Source organism: Elephantulus edwardii, unplaced genomic scaffold (assembly GCF_000299155.1).
Source record: "Elephantulus edwardii isolate Elephantulus edwardi_28Jun2011 unplaced genomic scaffold, EleEdw1.0 scaffold00043, whole genome shotgun sequence".
Classification (NCBI taxonomy): Eukaryota; Metazoa; Chordata; class Mammalia; order Macroscelidea; family Macroscelididae; genus Elephantulus; species Elephantulus edwardii.
The window spans coordinates 15077546-15091717 of record NW_006399793.1 but is presented as its reverse complement, the minus strand read 5'-3'; the positions used below and the strand labels follow the sequence as shown (position 1 = coordinate 15091717).

General features: G+C 46.6%; 1 protein-coding gene and 1 pseudogene across 1 annotated transcript in view; one reads left to right on the top strand and one right to left on the bottom strand.

The window, feature by feature from the left end:
• Positions 1–14172, bottom strand: part of ARSK (arylsulfatase family, member K) — a 68791-nt gene that overhangs the window by 13124 nt on the left and 41495 nt on the right. Inside the window, 2 exon segments of the mRNA XM_006885392.1 lie at positions 6537–6761; positions 12968–13139. Of these exon segments, the coding sequence (XP_006885454.1) occupies positions 6537–6761; positions 12968–13139 (397 nt within the window).
• On the top strand, positions 1275–5276 carry LOC102853006 (annotated as a pseudogene).

Below are 14172 nucleotides of genomic sequence, written 5' to 3'. Positions count from 1 at the left end.
CGGGAAAAGAAAATAGGCATGATCTGGGTGAAAAGACAGGGTATTGATAGGAAAGGTCCAATGGTGACTGATTTTATTCTTTTATTTATTTTTTTTTTTTCTTGGCAGGTGAGTTGTTACACACTCCTTAGCGGATTCCGGGTGACTGATTTTATAAAACAGAATGCATGAGAATGATTGTGTGAAACACAATCTATATAAAGTTTGTAAGCAAACCAATTGAAAAAAAAGTAAAAAACCGAAACCAAACCAAACCAAACCACTATATTTGTTTCTAAAGCTGACAGAATGGAAGGAGAGGAAGTCTGGCTTGAGGCTTTGATTTGAGAAGTTTCACTATAATCTTTGCAAATAATAAAACAAAATAATACAGCTACAGTTAAACTAGGGAGCTCTGGAGGCCAGTGTATAAGGAGTTGCACTGCCAACACACAGGCAGGCAGTTTGATTCCACCAGCTGCTCAATGGGAAAAAAGACGGGCAATTTCCTTCCATGGAGGAAGGGTCAGTGATGAGTCATTTTCTGGTCCACAGCATGTAACAACAACGTTATGCTAGAGAAGATGTGGTATATTCACACAATGGAATATTATACAGCACTAGAAAACAAAGAACTCATGGGTGACAATGGAAGACATTATGCTGAGTAAAATATCTCAGTCGCAAAAAAGACAAATTCTGCATAATGCCACTGTTATAAAACAAGACTGACATGGGGGTTGGGGGGAAACTGAGAAAATAGGGGATAAATAATGTACATGGCAATGAAATAGGTGAGGGAAAGAACTGTATAAAAGGAATATATGATGAGTTATTATTGGCATGACAGGAGTCCAGAATAAGAGCCGCATAGTAAAGTGGTCTGGGACTGTACAATAAGAACTTTCCCCCCCCTCCCAGAAAAGCAAACTGGGGGAGGAGTGGGGGCAGGGAGAAAAAGGTGCAATGATGCGACTCAGGGAGCGGGGCGCCTGCGCGCAGAGGTGGGACTTCCGGGCCGTGGCGCTTAAGTTGCTCGAGTCGTGTGATCGATCGCCAGAAGTACCCCCGGGGACCTCAGAGATGCTGAGCTCCCGGCATGCGCCTCAGGGGGCGGGGCGCTTGCGCGCAGAGGTGGGACTTCCAGGGCGGGGCGCTTGCGCGTAGAGGTGGGACTTCCAGGGCGGGGCTCTTAAGTCGCTCGCGTCGTGAGATCGATCGCCAGAAGTACTCCTGGGGACCCCAGAGGTGGAGTCTTCGGCCGCTGGGCAGACGCCCGAGGAGACTGGAGGGCCATGGACGCCAACGTGGAGAGGGAGAGGATCGCACAGGAAATCCGGGAGCTGGAGAGGATCCTGGACCCTGGCTCCTCCGGTGGCGTGAGGCTCTCAGAGTCGAGTCTGGGCTCGGATTCTGATGCTGATTCACTATGCAGTGAGGACCTCGACTCCCCTGGGCCCCTGATCTTGGAAGAAGAAAGGTCAGGTGAGGCCAGCAACGAGGAGGAAGACCGGAAGGACAGGAACCTCCCCGAGGACCCTGAGACCTGTCTGCAGCTGAACATGGTCTACCAAGAGGTTGTGCAAGAGAAGCTCGCAGAGCTGAACCTTCTGCTGGCCCAGAACCGTGCACAGCAGGAGGAGCTCACTTGCGGTCTGGCTGGGTCCAAAGGCCCAAAGGAGAAGAGCAGAAAGAGCCTCCCCCCTCACATGTACATCGGGCATTTTATGAAGTCCTACTTCAAGGACAAGGTCACTGGTGTGGGGCCCCCAGCCAACGAGGACATGCGGGAAAAGGCAGCCCAGGGTGTCAAGTCCTTCGAGGAGCTCCTGGTGACCAAGTGGAAGAGCTGGGAGAAGACCCTGCTCAGGAAATCCGTGATGAGTGACCATCTGCACCGTCTGCTTCAGCCAAAACTGCTTAAACAGCAGTACTTAAAGCAGAAGCAGAGCCACGTCACCAGCAAAATGGAGGAGAAGGTTCTAGAGAAACAGGTCCGAGACACAGAGAAGGAGATTGAGGACATCCACCAGCTCCCGGAAGAGGCTCTTCTGGGCAACAGACTGGACAGCCACGACTGGGAGAAAATTTCCAACGTGAACTTTGAAGGCCGCCGCAGTGCAGAGGAGATCCGAAAGTTCTGGCAGAATTGCGAGCACCCAAGCATCAACAAGCAGGAGTGGAGCCGAGAGGAAGTGGAGCAGCTGAAGATAGTGTCAGGCCAGCATGGCCACCTGGGGTGGCAGAAGATCGCCGAGGAGCTGGGGACCCAGCGCAGCGCCTTCCAGTGCCTGCAGAAGTTCCAGCAGCACAACCAGGACCTGAAGCGGAAGGAGTGGACGGAGGAGGAGGACAGCATGCTCACGCAGCTGGTGCAGGAGATGCGCGTGGGCAGCCACATCCCCTACCGCAGAATTGTCTACTACATGGAAGGGCGTGACTCCATGCAGCTCATCTACCGCTGGACCAAGAGCCTGGACCCCCGCCTTAGGAAGGGCTGCTGGGCCCCCGAGGAGGACGCTAAGCTGCTTCAGGCTGTCGCCAAACATGGGGCCCACGACTGGTTTAAGATCCGGGAGGAGGTGCCAGGCCGCAGTGATGCCCAGTGCCGGGACCGATACCTGAGAAGGTTGCACTTCAGCCTAAAGAAGGGACGATGGAACCTGAAGGAAGAGGAAAAGCTGATCGAACTGATAGAGAAGTACGGGGCTGGCCATTGGGCAAAAATCGCCGCAGAGCTGCCCCACCGGACAGGCTCCCAGTGTCTGAGCAAATGGAAGATCATGGTGAGGAAGCAGCAGCGTCACCAGCAGAGGCGGCGAAGGCCCCGGCGCTGTGTGCAGTGGAGCTTCAGCAGTGAGGACAGTGGGGACAGTCGGGATGGGGACAGCAGCAGCAGCAGCGAGGATGCAGAGACAGAATCGGAGGACAGCCTGCCAGTCAGGCAGGGAGGCAGAGCCCTGCCTTCAACCATGTATGTGGTGCCGCACATGGACCTGTGGGTTCCTGCCAGGCACAGTGCCCCAGAACGACGGAAAGGGGGCACATGGGGTTGGCCGGATCAGCAGGAGGCTGAGTCTGCCACAGTCCCGGGCCCCAGAGCAGGCACAAGTCAGGCTTCAGGGGAGCACAGCAGTGTCCAGAGCCCACATTCGGTGGACAGCCAGAAGCTGGGGGAAAAGGCGGTGCCCCTGGAGGCCGTGCTGCAGGTGCTCCAGGCCAACACAGCTGCTCAGGGCCAGGGGCTGAAAAAACAAAGGCCACCTGCCCAGCCCATCCTGGCACCAGGGCCCAGCACAGAGGCAATCCCTGGGCCCCATGGCCAGCTCCCGCGGCCCGTCTCAGTCCTAGATGGGCAGCGTCACCAGAGACAGAGACACACCCTGCAGAAGAGGCTTCTCCTCCGCCGGCTCCTGATGGCCGTGGGCCCATGGGTGGGCGACATCACCCTGTCCTGCACGCAGGCATCCCGGAGGCCTGTGGCAGTGCAGACAAGAGCTGATGTCATCAGGAGGCAACTGCAGGGCGCCCGCCTCTCAAGCACACCAGTGTTTACCCTGTTGGTCCAGCTTTTCCAGATCGATGCTGACGGCTGCATGGAGGTCATCCGGGAGAGGAAGGCCCAGCCACCTGCCGAGCCGCCCCATCTGCAGGTACCCCTGAGTGCCCAGCACTGCCCAGGTTGTCCTTCCTCGGGTGCTCCAGGGCAGGAACCCGCAGGGCAGGCCACTAACCCCAGTGGCGGCAGGAGGCCAGGGCCCTGGCAGCCGGAGTCTGTGGGGCCACAAACCACCAGTGGCCCTCGGCCCAAACCCAAGACCGTGTCCGAGCTGCTGCGAGAGAAAAGGCTGCGGGAAGCCCGGGCCAAGAGGACCATGCTGAGCCCCAGGGCCCTCCCACTCCAGCTGCTGGTCTCCTCACCTGACGTGCCCCTGCCCCATCTAAAGACGGCCCCCCAAGGATCCCCAGCTGCTGGGCTGACCATCTGCAGCCCCGCACTCCCAGGACCTAGAGCCCCTGTGGAGGCCAGCCCAGGCACTGCTGGCCCCTTGCAGGGGGTACATGCCCTAGTCAAGGAAGAGGGACCTCGACCTCTTACCCTGGAGGCCTCAGCCGGTCCCACCACAGGGGCCAGCAGTCCAGCACCAGGCCCCAGCCAAGTACTTGTCCTCAGCCAGCCCAGTAACCCAGGGCAGTCCCCGGCCCCCAGCACATCGCAAAAGCAAGGTCTGCCCCAGCTACCGCCCCTCCTTCCTGCCTCCCCCAGCCCTGCACAGCTGCCCGGAGTCAGCCTGGTAGCGGTCCCGGTGGCAGCCAGTACAGCCCTGCCTGTCACCTGGGTACTCACACCTCAGGGCCTGCTGCCCGTTCCCGTGCCGGCCATGGTGGCCCTTCCCCCGCCTGCAGGAGCCCCAGCACTGGCCGTGAGTCCTCCCACCCGCACTGAGACTCCCGCCCCTCAGCATGTCCAGACCTCTGCCGCTGGGGTGCCTCCCACCCTCCACAGTCCTGCAGTGGCGAGGGGGGACTTGGTCTCCACGCCAGGACAGCTTTCTTCCCCTGGAGCACCCCAAGGGGTTGGAGAGACTTCTGTGCCCCAGCTGCCTCCCTGTGGTGGCAGCGGTCCAGTGGGGACACGTGGGGACTCAGAGACAGCGGGCCCTCTGTTCTCGGACAAGCCACCCTCACTCCAGCCTGGTCCCAAGAAGGACCTCCTAGACATGAGCCTCCTGACTGCAGAGGCCACAGAGGCCACACAGACCTGGCTGAGGGGGCACCAGGGAGGGTGTGTGTCACCTATGGGGAGCAGGCTGCCCTACCAGCCCCCAGTGCTCTGCACCCTGAGGGTGTTGTCCAGCCTCCTGGTGCACAAACGAGCCCTCGAGAACAAGGCTGTCACCCTGGTGTCCAGCAATGTGACAGGAAGCAGGGGGGAGTCCCTGGCTGAAGCCCTGAAGGCTGCCCGGGAGCTGGTGCGGACAAAGCTGGGGGACAGCCCAGCCTACCTGCTGCTCAAGGCCCGCTTCCTGGCTGCCTTCTCCCTACCTGCTCTCCTGGCCACCCTGCCCCCCCATGGTGTCTCCACTACCCTGTCAGCTGCCACCCAGCTAGAGAGCGACAGTGACCCAGGGGAGCCCGAGTCCCCTGATGAGGGCCACATGGCCAGCAACCCTCCAGAGGGGCCACAGGCAGCACCAGGCCCCAGCCAGGCCTCCGTCCCCTGCTGCCCCGACACCCTGGGCGACCTCCGTGTGCTCAGGTCACGGCACAGCCGGAAGCGGAGACGGCTGTCCTGAGAGGATCTCTGACCACCAGTCATTGTTCACGTGCCTTGTCTGTCCCTCGGATGGCCTCATTCCCTGACCTGCATTATACTTCGTGGAACTTGGGCCCAAATTGGGCTTGTCACCACCCAAACCCGGACAGCACTAGATGCTCTGCAGCCCTACGTCCAGTCAGCAGGAGTCCAGGAAAGTCAGCTGCCGAAAACTGCCCAGAGACGGACATGCTAAGAGATTAGCCTGTGTCCCTAAACACGCCTTCAGAGCGAGGGCCCACAGCCCTGCCACTGCTGCCCATCCCGATACCCTGGGGCCAGCCCCCCATCACTCCTGCCCTCACCCGTTCCCCGAGGCCAGCCCCCCATCCTTTCTGGCACAAGGCCTGGAGTTCTCCCTGGCTTACATGTCCTCAACCATGGGTCCATCTGGGAGGACCTACCTGACCCAGAGCCCCCGTCTACTCAAAAGACAAAGCTGACTGCCCTGTTCCCTTTGACTCATCCCCACCATGGGACTCTGGCCCTAAGTGCAAATTTCAACACTTGAGAAAATAAAAGGATGTTATATTTAAAAAATAAAAAATAAAAATAGGACCTGTAGAATTCTAGGAATTGATTATGCTTTATGTTTATGTTAACATAATTATTAGGAGAATCACAAAATAGCAGGTCTTTTGGGAAAATTTATACATTTACTTATTAAGCAGAGGTCAAACAGAACAGGCACTGCAGTTTTCAAATTAATTAGAATTTATTTTAAACTCACCCACTATAGAAACTTCCTTTTTAAAGGTTGAACTGAACATTGGATTAAATTTACCATGAGAAATGTTTTCGCCTTATTGGTTGTTAAACATAGAATAAAGAACCATCTAAATATTTTGAGGCGAAACATATTTATAGCAACAGTTTAGACACTGTACAAAGTTAAAATAACGTCAGAAGTTTCCAAGTAGATGGAATAATCTAAACAGGAAGTGCTTATGATTTTGGGAGGGAACGGTATAGAATGAAAGGATGGAGAAATCACGTCTATAATGTTATGAGCCTGAATATTTTACATGACAGCCTTTATAATCATATCCTGATTATTAATTTTGAGAGGAAAATAGGTAGAGTTAGGTGAAGGACAAAGAAAATCCTCCTTTGTCAGAGCACAGGTTTGACTCAATTCAGTGAGTTGCTCAAGGACATAAACAAGGCAGCTGGGCCTCTACTTTGCTTTTCATTTTCCAGCATTACTATAAATGAATACTTACAGAATTGCGCCACTTACCAAGCATAGTAGGGTAAATATCCACAAGGGAAACCACATTTGACACTTGCAGGTTGGGCTTAATTCCCGGTCCCATCATCAAGAGAGGCACATGGACACTGGCTTCGTACATACTCATTTTATAGAACTGTCGGTGTTCCATGGCCAGCTCCCCATGGTCTGAAGTGAAGATGACAATAGTTTTGTGGAGAAGATCTGACTGATTTAGGGCCGAAATAATTTCACCTATAAATAAAAATTAATCTATGCTTAAATTAGCTTTTAGTTCATGGTTTTTTTTTCCCTTTGTTTTTTTCTGTCAGAACACTTCTTAGCATCTTTTAAAACATAATGGAATCAAAACTGATCCACAGCTGACCCTCTGGCGGGTTTTCAGAGGCAGTTAACTGCATGGGAAGAGATTGTCCATCCTTCTCTGGCTTAAAACTTAACTGTTGTTGTTGTTTTTATGTGCTGTCTAGTCACTTGCGACTCAGAGCAACCCTATGTACAACAGCCCTAAACTCTGCTCTGTCCTGTGCCAATTGCACTGTCCCTGACACACCCAACCCGATTACCCCAGTCACTGAATTAATCCACCTCATAGAGGGCCTTCCTCTCCTGTGCTGTCCCTCTACCCTCCCAAGCATGATGTCCCTCTCCAAGGACCTGCCCCTCCTTACAATATGTCCAAGGCATGCCAGAGGAAGCCCCAGAATCCTTGCCTCCAAGGAGCCACCTGGTTTAACCCTTTCCAGGATAAATCTGTTTTCCTAGCAGTCCATGGTACTCTCAATACTCTTGTCCTGCACTACAGCTCAAAGGCATCAATTCTCCTTCTATCCTCCTTAGTCATTGTCCAACTCTCTGATGCATAATAAGTGATTGCAAAGACCATGTCCTGCATTAGATGCACCATAGTCTCCAGGGAGACACCACTGCTCTTCAGAACTTAGGAAAGGTCCCTAACAGCAGACTTTCCCATTGCAATATGTCTTCTAATTTGCTGGCTGCTGGAGCCAAGAGTGTTGACTGTGGAGCCAAGCAAACTAAAGCTGTGAACAATCTCAATCTCTTCACCATCCATCCTGATGCTGCCAATTGGTCCAGTGGTGAGAATCTTTGTCTTCTTGACATTGAGCCTCAATCCATATTGAAGGCTGCAGTCCTTGACCCTCTGCAGCAAGTGCTTCAGATCCTCCTTAGTTTTAGCAAGCAGGGTTGTGTCATCTGCACAACACAGATTGTTGCTAGATCTTCCACCAATCCTGATGTCACATTTCTCTTCATAGAGCCCAGCCTCCCAGATAATCTGTTCTGCATACAGGTTGAAAAGGTATGGAGACAGGACACATCACTGGCATACGCCCTTCCCAATTTTGAACCATGCGGTGTTTCCTTGCTCTGTTCTGACCTCTTGGTCCAAGTATAGGTTTCATTAGCATGATCAAGGGTTCTGGGATTCCCATTCTTTATAAAGTCAGCCACAGTTTGTTATGATCCACACAGTCAAACACCTTTGCATAGTCTATGAAACACAGACACTCCTCTAGTACTCCCTGCTTTCAGCTAAGATCCATATAATATTAGCTACAATATTCCTAGTACCACGACCCCTTCTAAACTCAGCCTGGACTTCTGGGAGTTCTCTACTGATGTGCTGTTCTGGTTGTTTTTGGATAATCTTCAGTAGAATCTTGCTTGCGTGTGAAATCAATGATATTGTTCTATAGTTTTCACACTCTGTTGGGTCACTCTCCTTTGGAATGTGAAGAAATACAGATTTCTTCCAGTTAGTTGGCCAAGTGGTTGTTCTCCAGATTTCTTGGCACACCTTGGTGAGCACGTCCAGGGCAGCATCTGTTAGCTGAAATATGACAATTAGTATACAATCTATTCCTGGGGCCTTATTTTTGGCCATTTTCTTCAAAGCAGCCTGAACTACTTCCTTCATCACCATAGGCTCTTGGTCATATGTTTTTTCATCAAATTCTTCTGTGTCTGCCAATTCCTTTTGATACAGTGACTCAGTATATTCTTTCCATCTTCTTTTAATACTTCCTGCATCATTTAATATTCTGCCTAAAGCATCCTTGATTATATCAACTCGAGGTTGATATTTGTTCTTCAGTTCTTTGAGCTTAATAAATGCTGAGAGTTCGACCCTTTTGATTTTCCGACTTCAGCTCCTTGGACATTTCATTGTAATAATTTACTTTGTCATCCCGCGCTGCCTTTTGAAATCTTCTATTCAACTCTTTAGTATCATCTTGAATTCATCATGCTGCTTTGGCTTCTCTGTGCTCCAGTGCAATATTCAGTGTCTTCTGACATGCATTTTGGTCTTTTCTTCTTCCTCTTCTGTCTTTACAATAACCGTTTGCACACTTCCTGAATGATACCCTTGATATCCTCCCACAACTCATCTGGTCTTCGCTCATTAGTGTTCAAGGCTTCAAACCTGTTCCGAGATGGTTCTGAAATTCAGGTGAAATAGACTCAAAGCCATATTTTGGTTCCCTTAGATTCGGTTTAATTTTCCTCAGCTTCAGCTTGAACTTGCATATGTGTAGTTGGTAGTCTGTTGCACAATCAGCTCCTGCCTGGCCTACTTTTCACAGCTGATAGTGAGCTTCTCCAGTGGTTCTTTCCACAGATATTATCGATCTGATTCCTATACATACCATCAGGTGAAATCCATATATATAACCTGTGTTTATGTCTCTTAAAAAAGTATTTGCGGGAGGGTTTGTGCAGGGAGAAGGGTGCAACAATGAATGAATGGAATCCCAAAATCTCTATAGATGTTCATTGAAATGAAAAATAAACAACATAAATTTAAAAAAAAAGGGGAAAAAAAGAAAAAAACCATATTTGCAATGAAAAAAAAAGTATTTGCAATGAATAAATGATTGTGCAAAATTCAATCATTCTCTCTCCAGCTCCATTTCTGTCACCAAGTCCATGTTTTCCAACTACTGAATCTTCCTCTCTGTTCCCAACTTTTGCATTCCAGCCAACCATTATTATCAATGCATCTTGTTTGCATGTTTGATCAATCTCCAACTGTAAAAGTTAGTAGATACCTTCTATTTCCTCCTCTTTGGCTCAGATTGTTGGTGCATATATCTGAATGATAGTGGTATTTTCTGGACATAATAGAGGAGGGGGAAAAATTACAGTATTTGGAATTATTTTTTAAATGAGATGCTTATGTAAACTTTTTCCTGAAATTGAAAAGTGGAAATCATCTCTTGAATAGTGAATATGCACTTAGGCTTCATGAATGTGCACATTAACTTAATATACAAATATTTGAACAGTGACTAATGTTCCAAGTACTGCTTTATTTTCTAAAAAAATTATTCATGAAATGGACAAAGATGATTTTTTTAAAATTTTTTTTTATTTTGTTATTTGTGTACCGTCAAATCAGATCTGACTGGTACAGGAGGGAACTGCCCCTCCTTCCCTGGCAGAGCATCTGGTGGATTTGAACCGTGCGCCTCTGGGACTGCAGTGCAGCTTCTTGCCACTAGGCCACCAGAGGTCCCCTAAAGATGATAACTTTTATGGAAAATATTTTCAACTATGACTGGACACTGCAACCATCTGTGGCATTTTAAAGAAATATAAATTGATGCCTAGGAGTAATTCCATGAAAACAAACTTTTTGAAAAGTGGGTTGCTAACAGAAGATCTTTGGATCCTCTGGGACTCCGTAACAGTATTATGAGCAGCAGATGGAAAGAACAAACTGCATATTAACTAATGTTTTTAACATAAGTTACATCAAATTAATGGATGCATGAATAGTTACACATTTAAAAAGTGACTTTTAGAGTAAAAATAGATGCAAATTTATGAATAATAGAAAATATTGATGAAATAGAATTCAGTAGATATGTGCACTTAAGACTAAAGAAAAAAGTTATATTTGTATTCTAGATTGCATATGTAGCACAATCTTTATAACACTTTTAATATATTAAAAATAATTTATCTCTGATTTTTTTGCTTGCTGATTTATACTTTTCTAGTTTTCACTATGAGTATTTTATAATAAACTATATTCACTAGTCCAATCACAAGGTGTTTGCTCTGTACAGAAGAGGGCCTACTCATATTTTAATAACACAATTATGTTTTACTCCAAAGTGCAATAAAATGAAATCATATGGTTTATGCATATAACTTTTGTTAATTAGTGTTTCTCCACGAAGCTAATGTCTCTTCACATCTCAACTTGAAAGTAGCATAAATGAATACGCAAGGTATTCTCTTGGATAATAAGGTTAGGGTTTAAGTTTTAAGTTGACTATGAGCTTGAAGGGCAAGGAATTCACTGTGATCGAGGACCAGAATATATATATGAAGAAATGTTCTTCCACTTCAGTTAAGCTTTACTCTAAAGGGATTAGGGAAGAATTGATTTATTTTACATTTTTTAAAAGTCTAGAACAGGCTAAAAGATGCTCTAACTAAATATTCCCATTTCCTAGAATATAAGCCATCTTATATTTACTCCTCACATACAGTGTTTGACAGTGTAGGTTCTGGATTAAAGAGGTAAAACGTTTTTTTTTTTCAAGTAAATGATGGTCTACTACCCTTTGTTTACTTAGGAACATATCTAGGTATTTGCTAATTTATGAATGACGAAGGCAGAAAGACTCTTTTCTCCACTATGCCTATCTACTTCCTAAATAACATGCCTCTTGGAAACTCTACAAACTTTGACAAATGACTGAAAGTCTGCTATTAGGGACCTCTCCAAAGTACTGAAGAGCAATGGTGTCTCCCTGGAGACTAAGGTGCATTTGATACAGGCCATGGTCTTCGCAATCACTTGTTATGCATCAGAGAATTGGACAATGACCAAGGAGGATAGAAGGAGAATTGATGCCTTTGAGCTGTGCTGCTGGAGAAGAGTATTGAGAATACCATGGACTCCTAGGAAAACAAAGAGATTTGTCCTCGAAAGGGTTAAACCAGGTGGCTCCTTGGAGGAAAGGATTCTGAGGCTCTGTCTAACATACTTTGGACATGTTGTAAGGAGAGACCGGTCCTTGGAGAAGGACATCATGCTTGGGAGGGTGGAGGGACAGCGCAGGAGGGGAAGGCCCTCTATGAGGTGGATTGATTCAGTGACTGGGATAACCAGGATGGGAGTGTCAGAGACAGTGCAATTGGCACAGGACAGAGCAGAGTTTAGGGCTGTTGTACATAGGGTCGCTATGAGTCGCAAGCAACTCGATGGCACATAACAACATAACAACACATATTTATAGAAGGGCTTCAGGCCTTTTATTCATAGGGTCGATATGAGTCGTGCTTGAGTTGATGGCAATCAATAAGAACAACATGCCTATTTAATCTATATGTTGAACAAATTATCTGAGAAGCTGGACTCTATGAAGGGTCTAAGAGGAGTCTAAGAGGAATGTGGCATCAAGATTGGAGGGAGACTCATTAAACCTGTGTTATGCAGATGACACAACCTTGCTTGCTCAAAGTGAGGAGGACTTGAGGCACTTGTTGCAGAAGATCAAGAATTATAGTCTTCAGTATGAACACCATCTCAGTGTCAAGAAAACAAGGATTCCTACCACTGGACTGATAGGCAATATCATGATGGATGGAGAGGAGACTGAAACTGTCAATAGCTTCATCTTTCTTGGTTCTGCAATTAACATCCTTGATAGTAGTAGTCAGGAAATAAGGAGACACACGGAATTGGGAAAATCTGCAGTTAAGGACATCTCCAAATTATTGAGGAGTAATGATGCCAGTTTGAGGACTAAAGTTTGAGGGTTCAGGCCATCCATAGTCTTTCCTATCACTAGCTATTCATCTGAGAGCTAGACATTGAATAATGATGACAGCAGAAGAATTGATGCTTTTGAGCTGTGGTGTTGAAGAACAGCATTGAACATCCCCTGGATGGCCAAGAGAACAAACAGATTTGTCTTGGAGAGGGTGCAGCTGGAGTGGAGAGCTCTTTCGAGGCAGGAATTAGGATTCACCTCACATACTTTGGACATATTGGTAGGAGGGGCTATTCCCTGGAAAGGGACATGATGTTGGGAAGGGTGGAGGGCCAGTGAGGTAGAAGACCCTCAACAAGGTGGATTGACAGGGTGACTGCTGCAATGGGCTCTTGTGTGTCAGGAAATGTGAGGACAGCCCAGGATAGAACAGGATTCTTTTGTTCATAGGGTCGCTATGAGATGTATTCTACTCAGCGGCACCTAAAAACAACAACAGCAATGAATTATGTGAGTTACCTAACATATATGTCAAGGTTTCTATAATTATAAGCTTCAAATATCTGAAAAACTGTTCTAAGGAATTATTCAAGAGCATTCATAAAAGTCACTAAGCATCACCATAGATCATTGAAAAAATTAGACTTTGTCTTTATGTAAGTGCTTATTAATTATACCACCTACCAAGCATGGCATCTGTCTCAGCACACATAGCATAGTAAAATGCTCTAATATTCTTAATTTCTTTTTTGGTAAACTTTCCAGTGCAGTTTTTTGTATAAGATGAGTAATAATCTATAGGGTGCATTTCTGAAAGAGGCAACCACTTTGGGATTTTGATGGCATTATCATATACCTAAAAAAATGAGAGAAAAACTTAGTTACATTGGAGGGAAACGCTCAGCTGTGCTGTTGATGTTGCTGGGTGCTATAGAGTCCACTGTGACCTATCACAAACTCATGTGACAGAGTAGAACTGCTCTATATGGTTTTACTGGCTGCAAATGTCACAGAAGCAGAATACAAGTTATTTTGCCCAAAGGGGAGAAGCTGGATAGGTTCACACTGCTAACTTGCTGGTTACCAGTCAAGTGCTTAACTGGTATAAGTAACTAGTTCTCTTGTGCTGTAGTAATATTTCTCTCCTAACTTCCAACTGATACATAGGTTTAACTAACTCCCTCATTGTCATTGAGTCAGAAGTGACTCATAGCTGACCCTCCAGTAGGTTTTCAGAGGCTGTAAATTATACAGAAGATAGAGTGCCCATTTCCCCCCCTTGGAGTGTCTTTTAGATTTGAAATATAAGAGAGGTTCTGTCTATAAGATTAGTCCCTATAGACTATGCCACCAGAGCTAATATTTAATCACTTAGAATAGTAGAAAAGCATAGTTATTTATAAGTTATAGGAAGAAAATAGTAAGTACATAAACATGGAACAAATTATTGTTACTAACTAACAACAGAAAGTATTATGTAAAAATTACTTTAAAAATGCACATATCAATGAAAAACATAAATTAGACAGAACTCTAGTCCAGAAAATGACACACATTTTAAAACAGTATGACTAATTAAAAACTTCAAAATCAACAGAAATTTCTTATCTTCAGTAGTTCACTAGTAAGAATGTTAATTTATAATGAGATAAACAACACATTTGATTAAAAACAGAACATTTTAACATATACACATACTATTTTGATAAAAAAATTAAGACTTGGTTTTGAAATCACATACACATCATTTAGTCATGTGACTTATAAAAGTAGATACTATTTACTTAAAATTTGTGGAAACTACAGAACAATTTCACTGATTTCACATGCAAGCAAGATTTTACTGAAAATTATCCAAAAACGACTGGAACAGCACATCAACAGAGAAC